An 18,575-nucleotide genomic window follows, 5' to 3' on the forward strand; every position below is an offset into this window, starting at 1 on the left:
ACAAGAGTGTAAAGCCCGAAGACATGGATCAAGATGATTAGGATGTGTTGGATGAGCGATGTAAATCCACCCTTATATTATCATTATCTAAACACGTTTAGCTCAATGTTTTTACACCTAATGATAATAATTAGTAATTATAGGACAAGGTATGCAATCTTTATAGCAAGCAAATTTCTGCATCATAGATGTATTGGTTAAAATATCCTATGGACCTTCAGATGAAGGAAAGGACTAGTGTATCCACACATTTGAATGAATTTCATTCAATTGTTAGCCATTTGACTTCACGAGACCTTGAGTTCAAGGATAATTTATCTCCTTTGTTCTTGCTTATGGCACTTCCCAATTCATTGGACACTTTCTGTATCGCCATGTGTGCTAATATGCTTAAGGATGGCTTGAAACTCTAGGATGTTAAGGATGTTTTGCTCACAGATGAAATAAACAAAAAGAATGTGGATGCCTCCTGTACTTCTCACACATTGAATGTTAAGGGCAGACATGATGGTAAGAATAGTAATGGTTGCCATGGTAGAGACTCATAGAGGTCTTAGTCTCACGAGCAATCTCACCATAAGTCCCATAATCGTAAGTCCTCTTTGACATGTCATTATTGTGGAAAATAGTGTCATATTCAACCACAATGTTTCATTCAATCTCACATTCTATGCATAGTTTTTATAGCATATAGGCATCATTTCCAAACCATCCTAAAGAGGTAAGAAGCACTTGAGCTTGCCTTTTTTGATAGAAACAAGTTCAAACATCCCTCTCAAGGTATCCTAGTCTAAATACCTAACTAGGGACACATTTATTTCTTCTTCATTAAACAATATTGAATATGTTATCAACACTACATCTAGCGCAAAGTGGTGCAGCAACAATAGCAACTACCTTTGCTTAACACCTCATAGGTTTTGTTGAGAAACCAAAAATGTTTTGTTATTCATCGCCTCTATATTAGGGGTTGGATTTCCTTCTTGGGAATGATGCCTTATTATAGGACTTATTGGTTACATGGTTGGTGCTACATACACATCTCATAGGTGCTTGATTATTAGCTCCACATTACTCAAAATAAGTTCAAGCAAGCATTCAATTAATGCAACCAATTCTTCAATCAGGTCTAACATGACTCATAATGATGCACATCATGGGAGGTTGTCCTAGAAAAATCACATGTACTATGAGAGATCCAAAGTCTAGTTTGGATATATTGAACATGGTTGATACAAGGTTGATACAAGGAATAGACTTGCATGAGTACTGCTTGAATAAGAACTATCTCCAATCCTAGCAATTTTGGAAGTAGTAGTTTATCACTATGCTTGTTCAACTATTATAAACTAGGGGTAGATTTTATCAATTGACGTGTTGAGGCACTAGTATGTGGGTGTTTATCTTTTTATTCTTCTTCTACACTACAAGCACCACATGTCCTAACAAGAAGGATACCACTTGTAATTGTGTCAATTTGGTCTTTAAATAATTTGAGTTTGGTGGTGCTACATTGACTGGATACATTATGTCTTAGGCACAATCTCTTTGCTTTTTTACTCTTGATGATTTTCTTTATTGTATTAAAAATTTGATATTTCAAACATTACATTTTAATTGGCCTTTAGAGTAACACTTTCATGTTGTCCAAGGAGGGGTATACATTCACTATGTTTTTAGAAAATCCTTGGTTCTCTTACAAGAGGCATGTTGTGAGGCTACACATGTTTAACGCCTAGCATAAATGGGTGTCACAAAGCTTCTCAACGTTGCCCAATCAATAATCAAACATTATATGTAACCTAGGTTGGATGCCTCATTTTGATTTGTCATTTTGGCTTCCACTTTTATGTTGTCTTAGGGGCATATTTAATAACTTCTAAGAGCATCTTGTGAAGTTATACGTTCCTAATGCCTATGGTTCATCCTCTTGGATTTAAATATATTTCATCAAATTATGTTATACTTGTTGAGCCACAAAGCCATCTTTGAAGGTAACATTAAGCACTTTCCATGTTGGTCAATTATTGTACTTGACAATGGTTACCACTTTGCTTTCTTCCCTTCCAAAGTCAAGCCAAAGGAACCTATCTCTATTGTATCAATGATGCCATTGAACATGGCACAATCCTCCTCACACTTTTTAGGAGGTGGAATAGATCACCTTTAGCACATTTATGCACTTTGGGTTATGATCGGCCATCTAGCATTTTGGTGGTCATAGTTGTTGGCAATGCATATGTCACTCCCTTAAATATTCCTATTCCCAATTTCTCACAAATTTAGTAGGGCCTACCATCATCAAAACATTAATATTATTGAGAGGTGGCACGTGCTTTTAATTATTTTGGAATGTTTATGAATAGGGTACCATGTAGTACCCCATACAAGTAGAAAAGACTTAATCACCCCAAAACGTGAACCCAAGTCCTTGAAAAACTCATCTACACATTTTGCTAATTAGTCTACATGTTCTTGGTAGGCTATGTTGGCATAAAAAAGGTATATGCAATCCTCCTAGCATAAATTTCGGAAAAGGCGGCAATCTTCCTAGTATAGGACTTGGCATTGTTCTAGCAATGGGTACAATTGGGGGCACTATTGTGTCTAGAGACTATATTTGGCATTCCATTAGGCACTAGCTAAGGTCTAGGGATCTCCATTACTATGTTATTAGCAAGGTAAGAACTCGTGCGGTATAATATGTAGTACCACTATGAAAACTGAAACTTTAATATCACTTATGCATGTATTGAACATGTCAGCAACTATCCCATTGACTACTTATAGTTTTGCTTCAAACATATGAGGAAAATTTGGCTGGAATGTGAGTTGTTTTACTTGTAGTGCAAGCTAGCAGATGATTTCCTAAGGTGTTTCAAAATATTCATCAGAGAATCCCATATGATTAAAATCCTACAAGCTCTATGAAATTTGTACGCCTTTTTTGTTGCATTCTGTTGTAGAATTTCCTAAGGATGATCTACTTAGTTAGCTTGAGGATTGAGACCACATTATTATGGCTCTAATAACTTTGGGTAGGATTATTACGATGAGATTTCGAAGACATTACTAGATATCTGACATCAAGATGTACAAGCCTATGCTTGAGACAAAATTGTGTAAGCATTGTAAGTTGAGCCATGTTTGCACATGCACATGCTCCATAAGAGATGGCACTAATTTTAGCATGTTTTGACACAACTTTTTAGCTTCTTTCACATTTTGTGATAGTAGGATTGTCACTTAATATGTTGAAACTTGAATGCTTGTGTAGTTTTGATCTTATAAACTCAACTTCAAGTGGTTCAACAATGCATTAGGCATTAAGGAGTCGCCAATTTAGAGTGGCCTTGGCTACAAACCACAAACTACACAAAACATTGGTGTTGCAAATCATTGCATTACATGTCATATTGTACCAAACCCAATAGAGCTACTCCAAATTCACACTCCACATGAAGGAAGTGCAATAGAATTGGTTGGATGGGTGATTGACAACACATACAAACTCCACGTGTGATACATGAACTCGAATCAAGTTATTTGACAATAAGCGAGGTTTATTAGTAATGTTTTGTGTTTGGGTAGGTTAAACTACTAACATTGCTTGTTGCATTCTTTGTCCATTTGCTTGAGCTCTTACTACTAGAACTAGTATCCTTGGCTAATGCTAGTCCTTTTTGCCTTTCCATTGACACAATTTGCCAAGATGATCATAGATGAATGTATTGGGTCCCTCTTTCTTTTGTCCTAGAATGATGTTTATTAGTGTCCTATTGTCCATCACACTCTTGGCTATACCCAAGATTTTTTTATGAGATGGGAGGGATGGGTACCTTTTTAGGATTATGATACACCCATTTTTGGTTCACCAATTGCATTAAAAGTTAGGGTTATACAATCACACGCTATGAACTTCAACCTCATTCACCTCATCCGTCAAACTTACCTTGTGCTATAGTGCCACCTAGTGTAGCGAGAACACTTCTACTATGCACCACACTACATGCACTTACCAAATTTTGCATTGCTCTATAAGAGATCCACCTAAGCTATCTAGAGCATGTTGAACACAAGGCGCCAATGTATTTTTGTTTTGGCCCAATCCATCCCATCAATGACCCCTTCAACCTCTCAAACCCACCCAAACCCACACACCACCCAAGTAGCTTCCACCCAAACTAATTCTATGCCTATCCACCCATCCTCCTTAACCAACCCTTTCTCTATGTTGCCTTTGCAACTTATGAAGGGTCTCAAAAATAAGTAAGAAAGCTTTAAGGTAAGAGATCCCATTTTGAAATGCAGTCTTCAAGGATCCGTGCCATCTTCAACAAGTTTAGATTTAGCTATAAAATGCCTATTTCACCCCAAAAAAGACAAAGCATGCACCATGATACCCGAAATTGTGCCCCTCCCATATCAAATGTCTTGGAAAACTTTCCATGTGTGAGTTAGAAAAATCATGCACTCTATTTCTACCTCCATAATTGCAAAAGGATTAAAACCACCTCGCCTAACCACATGAAATCATTTTGTAGTGACCTTTGCCCCAATAGAATCAAAGGTGCAACTAACCATATTTCATCTTGGCAAGGACCCAAGTTATGACATGCTTATGGGAATTTATCCAATTACTTTGGAAGGTGTTAATATTCTAGTATGATACCTATAAAACCATTATTAGAGCATGTCATCCACTCCACTACAAAACCAAACACGCATGAATTATGCTTGAAAACCTAGATTTTAGAAACTATTCACCCATCTTATGGAGAAATCAACCCCCACATACTAAGAGAACACCCAAGTCAAGCAATACCATGGAAACCTTGAAGTATCATTTTTTTGTGACAAAAAAGCAACAAGCACTGAAATGTTTTATTGAGCCATAAAGTTAGGGCTTTGATATCCTCATGTTGGTAGCAATTGCATATCTAATGAAAGATAAGGACTTCTAGTTTTCATAGTGAGTAGGACACCATAGAGTGCGTGACTAAATAACAATTCCACATGTTTGTGAGCACCACACAAGTTTAAATGTGAGGCTTGAAAACTAATTTATTACCAAAAACCCTTATTCTCACACTTTAATCTTCCATATTTGAATTACTTTGTTGTGGTCTTGGCACACTTCAATTAGATAGAATTCTTCTTAATCAAGTAAAAGATAAAATGTGTGTGAGAGAGAGAGAGAGAAGGAAAAAATTTGTATTAACATCCTTTAAGACGACCTCTAACATGTATAGAACAAACACAAATCAAAGCTTTGAGCTACAATCCACTTGGGGAGCCATGCGTATAAAAAGAAACCCATTGTAGACACCATTCGCACGAAAAAGAAAACCAACTACTAAAGCTATCAGATACCTAATGTACTTCATGACCCAAAAGTGACTTAGTGAAGCTATGATGACTTTACTACATTGATACACTACCCATTTGGCTCACTCTAATGATTTCACCACCTCGATAAATTGCTCATTTGCTACACACGCACGCAAAGAGAGAGAGAGAGAGAGAGAGAGAGAGAGAGAGTGTGTGTGTGTGTTATTCTCTAGTTTTGGCACACTTTAGCCATGGAATCTTGTAATCCAATAAAAGATAAAATGTAAAACGCCTCTGGTAAGCCACATGTAAAGCGTGCATATTTCTTTTTAGCTAACCATCTTTTAAATATACATGTGTACTCCTAATCTCAAGACAACGCAAGATTACATAACCTAAGGTATTTAGGAAAAAATTGGCTATATTCACTAAAGATGGCAATTTAATGCAATTATGCATAAAGAAACAAAATGTCGATCTAAGCTTCTCCTTCAAAACTAGCCCCACTCATATGCGCCCATACAAAAGATTGTAGCTAAAGCGACCTGCAGGAAGCAAGTTGAGTTGTTATGTATATCACTAGAGTCCAAAATAGAAAGAAAATCATTATTACATGTATGACCGCGCGCAAAAATCTTACGCCAACACATCTTCTCATAGAAGTTCTTTGGATTAGGGTGGTTCTATTGCCGATGGACAATCAATGGCTATGGCTAAAAGCTGGCATGAGAGATAATCGTGGGGAATTCTAAGGTAAATCGTTACGATGATGCTCACATGCTACGAAAGATATAGTGTATAATAGCATGGATAAGGCTGTAAACCCCAAATAGGTTAGTAAGCTTTACAAAAAAGGCCTAGCAAAGGAACATTATGCTTAGATAAGAATGCTATGATCAGTATCATGAAGCCGAAGCACATGATAGAGCCACCTATCTCTGGAGAACCTTCATATTACAAAGACGTAAAGACAGAATATCATGTTTTTTTGTATTTAAACCCACCATTGTCTCAAGTCCTTAGTAGTTACAAATATGCAGAGAAAGGTTATCCTGCTCTTTGTATCTGAAGGGGGGTGTACAGTAGTCTTTGAATCTAAAAGGGGGCTGTACACTACTGCAACCCAGCTCCCAAGATCATCAAATATACATTCTGTGAAGAGGCATACATGAAGTACCTGTACCTACGCTCTTACTAAGGAACACATTGGGGTGATACCTTTACATTTCAGTCAAAGTCTCGCCCAAACGTATAGAGCAGCCTTCAACGCTGGGAGTGATACACTGGCATATGGCATTGTAAGGCTCACTTGAAGCCGTAGAATAAGGCTTCAATGCTGCACATAATACACTGGCTTGTGGCAATGAAAGGGTCACCCAAAGGTATTTCAATGCCAAGCATAATACACGAGCTTCTGGCAATGAACGGCTCACCCAAATGTATTTCACTTCCGAGCATAATATGAGCATGTGGCCATAAGCATTCGACCCCATCATTCTCCCTGGCGTTGAAGAGACAGTTGGAACCACGAGCATAACACAAACAGTTCCGAGCATAATATGAGCATGTGGCCATAAGCATCCGACCCCGTCATTCTCCTTGGCATGGAAGAGACAGTTGGAACCACAGGCATAACACAGTGGCATAAGGCAACGAGCATCCAATCCCATCGTTCTCCCCAACATCAAGAAGAGGGTTTACCTTGGATAACGATAGTTCGCAACCAAAACACCCATCATCATATAGATGTTTGATATACAGGTCAGACCCTATGCCCCATAGTACTGTTCTGAAAGCATATGCCAGGATTGCAGAAAACCTTTCTTTGGTTTTGTCACAAGAAAACAGAATCAAGATATATAGCATGCACATGCATTCAAACGACCTTGCCTCAAGAGAGAGAGATGCATAAGGCCTCTATTCGAACCCATCTATATGCACAACGATCACGTATAGCAGTGATGATTTGGGCAGCCAAGCCTACAGTTCTCTTTAAGGTCAAGAATCTTTTCTCTGCTGCAACTCTAGCATTAGCTTCGGATATCTGCAGCAACATTGACAAACCTAATCAGCGAAAAGAGAAATGTGAATAGTAGAGCCCAACCCAATGCAAGGCACCACCACCTTTTCTAGGGCACGATCAACCTCCAAAAGCCGGCAGAAATGAGTGAGTTGTTTGTACAAATCGACTTCTGTGTACTAAGGTCAAGAGTCACGTTGCGTTATCAGTATGCATTTATGAAAACTTTTCATCTGGCAAGGATGTCAAGGTTAAGTAGAAGAGTTTATCAAACAAACCTGCCGAACCAGGTGGCCATTGCATCGGGGGTAGTTTGGGCAGATTGCGCCACGTTCCGAGTCTGCCATAACACGGAGGTTTAGGCCTCTTGTAGTGTATCCACACATCTCATCATCACACTGACAAAGGAGCATGTAGCATTCAGCCATTGTATCAACTTGACAAAACCAAGTTATCAAAAATAAATTTGCTCACCTCCATCCATCCTTCATAATATCTGCCAATGAACTCCTCTGCTCGTTGCTTGACCTGTTGTGTGACAAAAGCATTAGTCAGCAAATGAACTCATTGTACGGCACAGTACAGCATAATCTTAGTAAGAGCTGCCGTGTCAGAGGACCTGATTAGCCAGAATAGCAGCAGAAACCCTCTGCACACCATCATTGTCCCTGCACTTTGGACATTGAATGTAATCTTCGGGCAACATTTGCTTTGATGTATTGTCCACTGTGGTTTCACTTGTAGCAGATTCCTGCATCACATTGATGACTTGGCTGACCCCAGGGAATGTATAGCGATTAGAGCAGGATGGACAAACTAGCTGTAGAGAGGCACAGTGCCGATACCTGCAAAGGGAAAGTGTTTGGCTTTTTTTAAAATACATGACAAGTCTTCCATAGATTGCACTTTCAAACTTTAAAATATCTGCACATCCATACCTATCATCATCATCAAGAACTGCAGAAGCAGAAAGCAAAACTTCGTCTTTCTCCACAACAGCAGTAGAACTTTTTGCTTGAAACTGCAGTGACATAGGTCGGCAAAAATGCAAAAAAAAACAGACCATTCAATTTCTAAAGTCGATTTAAATAAATCACCTTTGAAGGGTCAAGTCCCAGGCATTCTGCAAGATGCCTGGCATCTGTGCCCTCAATTGGTGCACATAACCTTGAAACCACTGGATGTATCTGCAGAAGACATCAAAATAGGTGAAAATCTGAAATCGAATTTAATCTCAAAGCTTTCATTGAAAAGTTTATGCCAGTTAAATGACCTGCTGAGATAAGTAATAGTCAATGTCAACCAGCCAGTTTCCAGGATCATTCTTCAGCTCATCTGGATGTCTTGCTCGTTCAGCAATACTTGGTGAGCCACTATTGGAGCCCTGCATGAACTCTTTAGTAAGAACTCACTAACTGATGAGATGATGACTGGTACTTCCAAAACTACAGCCACCACTCCTACCGTGCACAGGAAGAGTTGTATACCACTGATAACGAAAATTCTAGGTAGAAACATGTCCATCTTGATAGACAGATCTTCGTATTTAAGCCAGGTCCTCTACGTTCTATTATTTATCAAACACAGCCATCATATGCACACACCAAGACGTGGTCACTCTTTGTCAGCAAGCAAGGCCAAACAGGATATTCTTATAATACCTGTTCGATAGATATGATGTAGGGCACAGTATCACCAACTGAGCAACCAATACGATGCCCAGCTTCTTTCAACCTTAGTGCAACCTGTCAAAAATATTGTTAAAGTTCAGTGAACAGAATGAACTAGGGAAAACCCACATTACTGTCCACAGTAACCTAGCAGGCATATATACATGCTTTGATAACAACGTAGTACTAAAGTCCTCTACCTGTACGTGTGGCTGGTTCTTCGCATCAGGATAAGCTTCAGGAGCCTTTGTTAATGATTTTGTAATGACGTATTTCTCCAGCTCAATTTGGCCACTTCTCATTTCCTCTTGGAGCTGCATAGATTGATGGAAACTAAGTCAACATGTCGAAAATGTCTTGTTCGTTACCATCTTTTCAGCCACTGAACAAGCACAACAATGTAGGCTCTAGGCTTCAGTTAGAGCTTTCCAATGGCATTCTCTAACATGAGAAACATCTGAAATAAAAAGCCTCTATATGGAGCATCATAAATAAAAGCATCTGTTTAGTTCGGCAAATTACCTTCCTGAGTTGATTATGAATCGTTTCAACAACATCTTCACAACTCCTGCCAACATCACAATCAGTCAGAAGAGCAGCAGAACAAATTCATATAGATTACTCTGATCTGTATCGGTTTGAAAAGTTACCCGCCAGAAAGAATTTGCTCCAAACAAAAATTGCCTATTTCTTTTGAGATCAGACTCCAATCTCTACGAACAATATCTAAACCCTTTTGTTCGATAACCTATACGAGTTTCCAAATTAGGAATTTTCAAAATACAAACTCGAGATCTGCTAAATCATACCACAAAGCAGTTCAACGCAACCAATGGCAGGTCATGGATCTTAACCTCTCGGAAGGTCCCATCACCATTAGCCTCAACTTTAACAGCTGCATATTTTTTCTTTTTCAACAGAAGCATTCGCTTGAAAATGCCATCAAGATCAATCTCCAGTAGCTTATATTTCTTATTTACCTGCGCCAAGCAAAGTTTGTCTGCCTTTTTTACGAGACTGAGAGCGGCTAATAATAACGCTAAAAACAGAACTGAACATCACTAGTCCTAAGAGCTCAACCGCAGGGCACGGCAAAATACAAAAGTCTGCACCTCTTTTATAGTTTTAATGGCAATTGACCTTGCAACTTGAAGATCATTCATGCCTGTATGGATCATGATCGAATCTGTGTCTCCATATATAACCTGTTGATAAAAGGTTGTCAAAGAGCTTTGATCGCGCAAGCTTATTAGCTTGCCTGATTTGCAAACTTTGCTTTCTAACAAAATTTATGAGGAAAGCAAAATTAAAGAGCTATGCACCTCAAGGTTGAGGCTATTCTGAACAAGATCAACTGTATTCTGAAGAATGTCTCGGCCCTGCAAAAATAGCTTTCAGTTGTATGTTCAGCCAGTAACAAGCACTGATGCAAAACAAATCACCCCCAAGTTCACGCAAAAAATCAGACATAACAAGATGACAAAGTAAACCAACACTTGGAACACCTTACAATGATCACATTAAGGACATCATGCAAATGCCAAAGTGGCATGAATCTGGAGCTGAAGCTTATTCGATTGGAACTGCTATTAGCAGTCCATTTCAAACAACCAAACAACTTTGGGCACACAATGTGTTGGATCTCACTGATCCACCAGATGAATCCAAACCTGAAATAATGAACACGATGTGCTGGATCTCACAGATCCACCAGATGAATCCAAACAACTTTGGGCACACAATGTGTTGGATCTCACTGATCCACCAGATGAATCCAAACCTGAAATACTGGACGGTCCTCATTTGGAGCCCCTCACGGAACCAACACAAACACTTCTTGGAGAGTTACAAAAGGGCATCCTGGCGCACTAGTACCAGTTTCTATGAGGTTCAAAGTCTATCCTGTCGGTCCACTACTGTGGATGGATGAGAAAACCTGGCATACAGGTTTCCAGTTTCTATGAAGCTCAAAGGCTATCCAATTAGTTGCATACTTTGGATGGATGAGGCCATAATTCTAAGAATGCACCTTTTATGTGGGATGCAACCAGCACAGCTCCGAGCAGCAATGATGACATGGCAGTCAGCCACATGGCTACTGAAACCAGGACTGAAGAGTTGATGCTAGAGAGCAGGAGCGATCTACTGAAGAAGGAACTGCAAAGTGTTCACCTGAAGAGGGAGCAGAAGCGATCTACTGAAGAAGGAACTGCAAAGTGTTCACCTGAAGAGGGAACTTGGAAAGAAAGCCCCTGCTAAAATAGATATATAAATCTGAAGAACTGGAAGAACAACCAAGTTTGCTAGTAACGAGACTCCTATTGCTGTATTGGTGAATTGAGTCTACTAGAGGCTGAAGAAGCTCCCTATGCTGGACAGGATACTGTGATAAAGTTGACTGTTGGTAGTTGAGGGTAGCTAGGAAGCAGCATCCCTAAAGTCGAGCCCATTTACAATCTGCAACATGTTCTAACTGCATGAATTTTAGGTGGAAGGCTATAAGCTGGATTTTCTGAACAAGGCAGAATGACAAAGACTCTGCAAGGTAGGAAGAAGACTCCTCCTTGAGCTAGAGAAGCCAGGAACACAGCAATTGATTCTGAAGTTTAGAAGCCCGCAACTCTTGCTGGGCTAAAATCACTGAATGCTGAAGATCTACCATGTGAAAGACCCTTTCGAAGCCTTATAGCCTTGATCAAGGTCCTGACAACAACCTAGAGAGTACAGCCAGCAAGCACATTGCTACAACATTCCCTTTGCAAAAACATTCATGTTCAGCCTCATATTAATCTTATCCAGCTCTACTGGAGTGCATACAACTTGATTTCCTGATGGCTTCTGTCAGTGAGGGTGCAGCCTTGCAAATGTAATGAAACTAAAGAGTTCCTTTCCTCTAGTTGTACTCTGTTAAAGTCAACAATATATCTCAATATATACTATATGTATCTTATGCACTTGAAGGTACAAGTAGAACTTTTGATAAACGCTGCTTCAAAGCATGAGCAGGCTGACAGAAAACTGGCTGTAGGAAGAGGGCACACAAAGCAGGACAGCTACTCATACATGATTTTCCACTGTATTGACAGATGAATGTACAGCTACAAAGTTCTCGATTTTAACATATAGCTGTTAATGACTTAAGCCATACATGATTATCCTCTATCCATGTCCAGCATTGAACCTTCCTTTGGTGTCCTGGAGTTCAATTTATTAAATTCCACATCTGATGCATAATTGGCATCCCACAGATTGCAAAAATATCAGTTTCTCTTATTTACCTGTGAGGTTATAAGCTCTGCAAGTGATTTTGCATAAAACCTGGAATTTGAGAACCCCAGGCAACCATACATACTGCACAAGACCAAACAAGTTATAAGTTCATTTGAGCTGCATGGACTTGTTTCAGTTTCTATAACATAGTTCCAACAGTTCGCCAGATCACAACCTTGAATTTACCACCAAAGTGCATGGGTGGGTTTAAGCAGAAAACAGCGAATTCTACTGGTGAAATCAAATTGCAGTCTGCAGTGCTTGCCTCAATAATTATAAAGCAGCTAGGAAAATAGATGGAAAACAGATAGCAATGTAGCATTAACTTCTATAAGCTTCAAGCAACCTGTTGGCAGTGAGCTTTAGAGCCTGCTGTTGGATATCAAGTTGCTGGTATTTTAATTGATCAGAAGTCTGTTTAAGCCATGTTTTTACTTGCCGTCTCCTTTCAACCAAGCTCTTTAGAATCTGTCCAGCATCGACCTAAATCAGTGACTGCAAAATTACGAATTGCTAGATCAGCAATCTAAAGCATGCTGCGGGGTAAGTTACTTGAGGAAGAACACCAGGAACATCCGTTGAGGGTAGGGCCGGTAAGGAACCATCAGAAGGCCTCCGAACTGTTGTGAAGCAGATATTGTATTCCTGCAAACAGAAGCAAGCTCCCAACACTCAGTCAAAGCTCAGATGAATATTTACAAGTACACAACAAGGTAGGAAAGCAGATACCTGGATAATGGAAGGATAAAGGCTGTTGAAATCCAGTAACAAAATAAACTTGTCATAGAGCCCCTTCTTGGGCTCCAGAACAAGACCTCCCATGTAAGCAGGTCCCCTTTTGCGCTTTCCTTGAGCTGCTTCATCATCTTGGGCATCGCCTTCAAAATCATCACCCTCCCTAACTGCTTTTCTTTTCTGGGCCAAGTTCTCCTTGTCGCGTGCAGTTAGCTTGTCAGGCACTACATACTTTCTGCTATGAAACTCGTGGAGAAGAAGGTACTCGACCCTTTGAGCCCTAGCACCCTGCCATGCGTACCTTTTAAGGCTCGGAAAATACATCTAGAAACACAGAAAAGCCATCTTACAATCTAACCACGGTAATACCTGGAGCGTCTTGCCCCATAGGTTCCCACTTATGTTAGTGAGTTGACGAGTCAAAGGGAGCACGCTGAGACGGAACATTAACCCTAGAGCCAGCCAAGCATCAGTCTCCCCACACTCAACCTGTAGTTATGTCATTGTCAAACGGCTTGTGAAAGTGCACATGGTTTCAAGAATAAGCCATATTCCGTTCTCAGTAAGGACTTGGAGAGGGAAAAGGAAACTAACCATTTCCACTAGGGATGCTGATGACTGGTACATGGTTGGTATATCCATGGGTGTCAACTCCCGTCTCTCTCTTCCAAGTTGACTTTTGGCTAATTGGGACAGAGTGTAGCTTACCTACATTGCAGAATGCATATCTGGCCATTAAGCAGCATAATGACTACCAAACAGATGACTCCAGGATATTTCAAGATACATTTCCCACTTACTTCCTTTAAGAGATCACGGGAGGCCAGATATGTGTCACAAAGCAATCTCCCAGCAATGCACGCTAATGCTCCCAGACCTGCTCCGGCCCCAAATGTAGTAGCACCTCCAGTGAGCTTAGGCATTGAGCTCCGCTTTAGCCTGCCTATTTTGGACCAAATATTGCTCTGAACTTTACAGGCCTGTGAAACATCGTTCATTTCAATAATGCTGCACTAGCTGCAACCATCACAACATTGCACGAAATGACTCAGACGAACAAAAAAATGCCTGCCTGCATGCGATGAAGTAACACATCAATATCAAAGCCTGAGATATTATGTCCAACGAGTACATCTGGGTCAAGCTGGTGAAGCTTTATCATTAAATGATTCAACAGCGCCCTTTCACTGGAACAACATACAAGGGAAATTTTAAAAACAGCAACATGCAAGCAAGTTAACTATAATGGCATCTAGTACAGAATCAACTCGGTGCATACAGACCTGCTTTCAAGACTTAAAACATTTGAGCCTGCTTTGCTGTTGATCTGGGCCACTTCTGTGTTGAACCCCATGGGAAAGATGCCTCCATCCAATTTCCGGACAATACTGAAGTGATTGAGCATCTCTCGAGTGTTCCATTCTGCTTGTGGCATTGGCATGTCAATCTAGCAAACAATGCCAACATGAAAATTCCAATAAAGATCTAGCTCAGGCACCTTGAGAGATGAAGTGCAACAACATAACTACGCACCTTTACTTTCCGGCAGTATACAACCGATGCAGAAGCAATTTCATTTGTGTTATGCTTATGGTTAACAACCGTCTTGAGATTTAATGCAGCAACAACTACAGGCGGAGGCTTCTGTGGTGCTTCTCCTGGGGGTGTGACAAAAATGTCTTTCGGGGATTCCACAATAACCTCCATCTTGCACCAGCTAACCTACTCTCATAAGATAGAAAGCACCATTATAGCAAGAGACAAGATGGACTCAAACGTTGTGAAAGCCTAGTATGGAAGCGCCTATTCTGAGACACACCTGTGAGGAGCTTGTACAGAATGTTGGCTTACTTAATGAAAGCCAAGATGGACCTCTGATTCTTTTCTTAATTAGGAAAAGCTCCAGGGCACTGCAACACGACACAGTGAGTAGAATGGCATTAGCATCCCCTCTAAATTACTCACCTGATATTAATGACCGCAAAATCTAAGCAGGAATTGAAGAAAGTCTCATGCCTTGTGTGTGTCCCTAACAGAGTAGAAAATTGTGCTCCTTTTAGATCAGCAGGCAGAGGAGCATCCTACATACAAATTTCACTCATTACTTTAGCTCATTGTAAAGGAGTTCGTATAAGTCTTATCAAATACTTCAGCTCATGGTTATGGGATTAGTATGAGTCGCATTGAACAGAATGATTATGAAGCAAGAGTTTTGTTCAATGCCCTAGGACTGTTAAATATGCATGCACCAAAGGAGTTGTTTTTGCAAAAAGCCAGCTTGAATAAGTGGCAAGTGATATAGCACCTTGAAAGCATAGCTCAACTTCACAACATAGTGTTCACCAGCAGGGACATCAGGATTCTCAAATGCATACGAGCGCTGCCAAAAAACATATGAAACCATACAATAGAAGGGATGAGCAGCAGGATTTGCATTATTACTTGACACCAGCAATATGAGATGCTCATATGAATGTAGATCTGCCATTAGGAATTTCTCAGTAAGAAAGGAAACCTTCACAGGAGCCATTCTGAAACTCTCCACATCCATGTCCAAAAGCCTCTGAGCTAGCTCTGCTTTCAGCTCCTTTGCCATATCCTGAGTGGACCACATTGACATGCAATATATCTCTTAGAGTGCAGCCAAGGGGTGATGCATATCCTATCAAATGTACTAGTTCGTACCTGTAACTTGCTTGAAAACTCAGCCATTCTAGAAGAACCTCCTGATTTACAATCTTCCTCAAGCCCTGCTATGATGTTTCGAGGAAAGACCGATGGAGATGGGACTGCATAAACACACCGTTGCATGTTCCTTACTATAACACAACAGCTTACATACTTGCTTCCTGTATTTACCTGCAGAAGGCCAACTTACAAGAACTGTCATTCTGTTTCCATCCACGTTACTCTATGATTGGCTTGCACCAAACTTGAAAACACTGCTTACAATTAGCATGTCACCTTGCCAAACAGAAATATTGTTCCTGGATTGGATCCAAATGCTTCTTCATATGCATCAATCAGAAAGAAGGTCAAATTTCCATTTGGATCCAGTGGGATCTCACTGCCTTCAAACGGAACCCCTTCTTCCTCAGCTTCATCTTTGACAGCTTTAACCATACCTGGTTCCGAAACAGTATGCCATGGAGCAGAGGCTTTATTATCTGATGCTGTTCTTAGTTTAAGCTTGGCATTCAGAACACTCTTAACCTCAACTTCCTGTTTTATTGAAGCTGCTGGTTCAGTTTTGTCATGTTCATGATCTTTAGTCTCTGGAAGCTCAAACCTGCAAGACACTTTGTCATTTGCCACAGTTTCTAGACTCCCTGATTCATTCCCATTTTCATATGGGATTTCTAACACAGAGGCCTCGTCATAGTCAATTGTCATAGGATTTTCTGTCACAGTGTCCTGTCCCATTAGAGGGGCTAGAGTTTCCTGTTTGCAAATATTCTCGACAGAAGCCATAGTAGGCTTCTCAGACATTGAGTTCAAGGTTGGCTTTGATTGCAGAGGTTGGTCGATTGGTGCTGGCATGCTAAATGCTGACCTCTTAGGGCCCAAACCTGCGATCCATGATAAAACAGGGAAAATAATAGTGTGTATGCAATTTACCAGAGGCAGTTAGTCATATGCATCATTTACATGCAGAAAAGGAAATACACACCTCGTCTTCGTAACCTTTCTCGTTCCCGATCAGAATCATCCACTGTTATGTCTGCCAATACATCCTCAAGGACATTGTCTGCTGTGAGAGCACCTTTAGCAGCTGAAGTGGGAGCTCTTCTTAAAGCAGCAACTCCAGATGCTGCAGCAAACATGCTTGGGACCCGCTGCTTGCCAAGAAGAGCTGCTGCAGCGGAAAGTGAAGATGCCTTCTTGTTTGAAGGTTCCTTCTTTGTCTCTGCAGCAGCAAAACCTGCAAGCTTCAGTATATGACATGCTCTATGTATGCCTGTCCTACATGGCTAGTTGTTCCAGAGGTGTGGTAACTAGAATAACTCTCAAGGAAAGGCAATGGCATTGCCAATTGATTTGGTTTTGCCAATTTTCAGAGGTTTGATATAATACAGTTGGTAGTCGGCACTTCTGATGTAATGTAGTGGACGCATGTTGCCAAGCATAACTTGTGACTACAATTTTGTAGGTCCTATGACTAAGACCACTGAAGAGCAGATCATGATTTCACAACGCAAGAAATAGTGAAATAGAGCAGCAGATGTATGGAGAGTGCTTCAAATTGAAAAGTTTTCATCCATTGCATTTCGTCCAAATGTGTTAAATGTTCTCAATGTTCCGTATTAATACTTGTTTTGAATTGTCTATTATTCCAGTACAGTTTGAGATCAGCTAGATGTTAAGCTACTGTTTTAGACTAATTCCCCACATTGTGAGTTACAACAACATCATGAGCTTCTGATAGGGAGGGACCCCACACACCCTACGCCAGCAACCCCCCTGCCCTCAACTAGCTAGGTGTGAGGTGCTTCTCAAGCAGAAGCTCATGATATTCTGTACCCCAGGCCGGCAGTCCTCCATGTCCCCAAACACACCTAGATAGGTATGTGGTGCCTCCCAAGCAGAAGCTCAGAAGCTCATAAAGTTGAACACCGTAACCCAGGCCAGCAGCCCTCCCTGCCCCCAACCACACCTAGCTAAGTATGCAGTGTCTCCCAAGCAGACGCTCAAAAACGAGGAAAAACAGACCCTTTCCCCACGGAAAATGTCAAAAGCTTCTTGTGGTATGGCAGGAATCCAAACCTGAAGCCTTGCTCTTGGGCTTCTTGGCTTTACTGTCGGCGCGATCCTCCTCATCTGAGGATTCTGGCCGAACATCGACCTCCCAATCCTCTTCTTCGCCGACATCATCGTAGCCAAGGCCATTGTCCTCCACGACGAACTCCTTGGCGGCTTGCCTGCGCTTGGCAACGAGGAGGTTGTAGTCGGCTTCGGGGAGGGTGTCGTAGATCTTGTCCTCCAGCTTGAGCTCGAAGCTGTCGACGCGGCGGCCTCCCTGCTGGCGCAGACTAGTGAGCTGAGCCAGGGCGGAGGCGCGAGCGGAGGCGCCGCTGGAGGCGGAAGCACGGCGCCGCTCTGCAGGCGCCATGGCGAGCCTCCCTACCTTCTCTCTGTCTCTCTCTTTCTCTCTCCAGAGTCCACACAGGCGGAAACAAGACACGAACGCCAGCGACCGAGAGAGAGAGAGAGAGAGAGGGGTTGGCGGGAACCTGGAAAATGGCGCCAAATATTGTCTTTGATTGTCACTCTAAGGTGTTACGTCCCATGCTGACTCAACATTTTCCATCGTGTGACTTTGCCTTTCTTTTTAGTATGGAAAGTTGAAACAAGTAGCTTATTGACTTTTTACGTAGACTATTTGTTACGAAATTGGAGAATTTTGATTGGTTGTTCATCTTTGTGTTAATAGCACAATGTCGAGTTAGTAGTCAAGGCTTTGGAAAACCCATCATTACAAGCCCTAATACTCATTTATACAAAATCATTTCATGTCCAATAGCTAAAACTAGTATTCTACGAAGCAGCTA

General features: G+C 41.0%; 1 protein-coding gene across 2 annotated transcripts; it reads right to left on the reverse strand.

Annotated features, from left to right (window-relative positions):
• Positions 1 to 5,914: 5,914 nt before the first annotated feature.
• ICU2 (DNA-directed DNA polymerase) lies at positions 5,915 to 18,214 on the reverse strand. Of its 2 annotated transcripts, none has more exons than XM_087692710.1 (33): positions 17,791 to 18,214; positions 16,697 to 16,933; positions 15,991 to 16,595; positions 15,712 to 15,885; positions 15,542 to 15,625; positions 15,332 to 15,406; positions 15,043 to 15,107; positions 14,846 to 14,936; positions 14,560 to 14,748; positions 14,310 to 14,473; positions 14,099 to 14,213; positions 13,827 to 14,006; positions 13,621 to 13,734; positions 13,396 to 13,515; positions 13,021 to 13,314; positions 12,844 to 12,936; positions 12,638 to 12,759; positions 12,300 to 12,372; positions 10,344 to 10,400; positions 10,134 to 10,226; positions 9,876 to 10,001; positions 9,672 to 9,769; positions 9,544 to 9,589; positions 9,222 to 9,335; positions 9,013 to 9,096; positions 8,625 to 8,735; positions 8,449 to 8,538; positions 8,290 to 8,372; positions 7,971 to 8,196; positions 7,826 to 7,879; positions 7,630 to 7,749; positions 7,456 to 7,530; positions 5,915 to 7,375 (listed from the first exon to the last, which is right to left on the reverse strand). In XM_087692710.1, exons 1-33 carry the CDS (start codon positions 18,134 to 18,136, stop codon positions 7,223 to 7,225), a joined length of 4,671 nt encoding a protein of 1,556 aa, XP_087548836.1. In that variant the 5' UTR covers positions 18,137 to 18,214; the 3' UTR covers positions 5,915 to 7,222. The 2 variants fall into 2 exon arrangements, with proteins under 2 accessions (XP_087548836.1, XP_087548837.1); XM_087692711.1 differs by having other exon boundaries at positions 7,237 to 7,375; positions 7,630 to 7,691.
• Between the last annotated feature and the right edge of the window lie 361 nt (positions 18,215 to 18,575).

The sequence above is a fragment of the Lygodium microphyllum genome, chromosome 14 (genome assembly GCF_053477565.2).
Source record: "Lygodium microphyllum isolate KBCC chromosome 14, Lygodium_microphyllum_v1.1.10, whole genome shotgun sequence".
Lineage (NCBI taxonomy): Eukaryota > Viridiplantae > Streptophyta > Polypodiopsida > Schizaeales > Lygodiaceae > Lygodium > Lygodium microphyllum.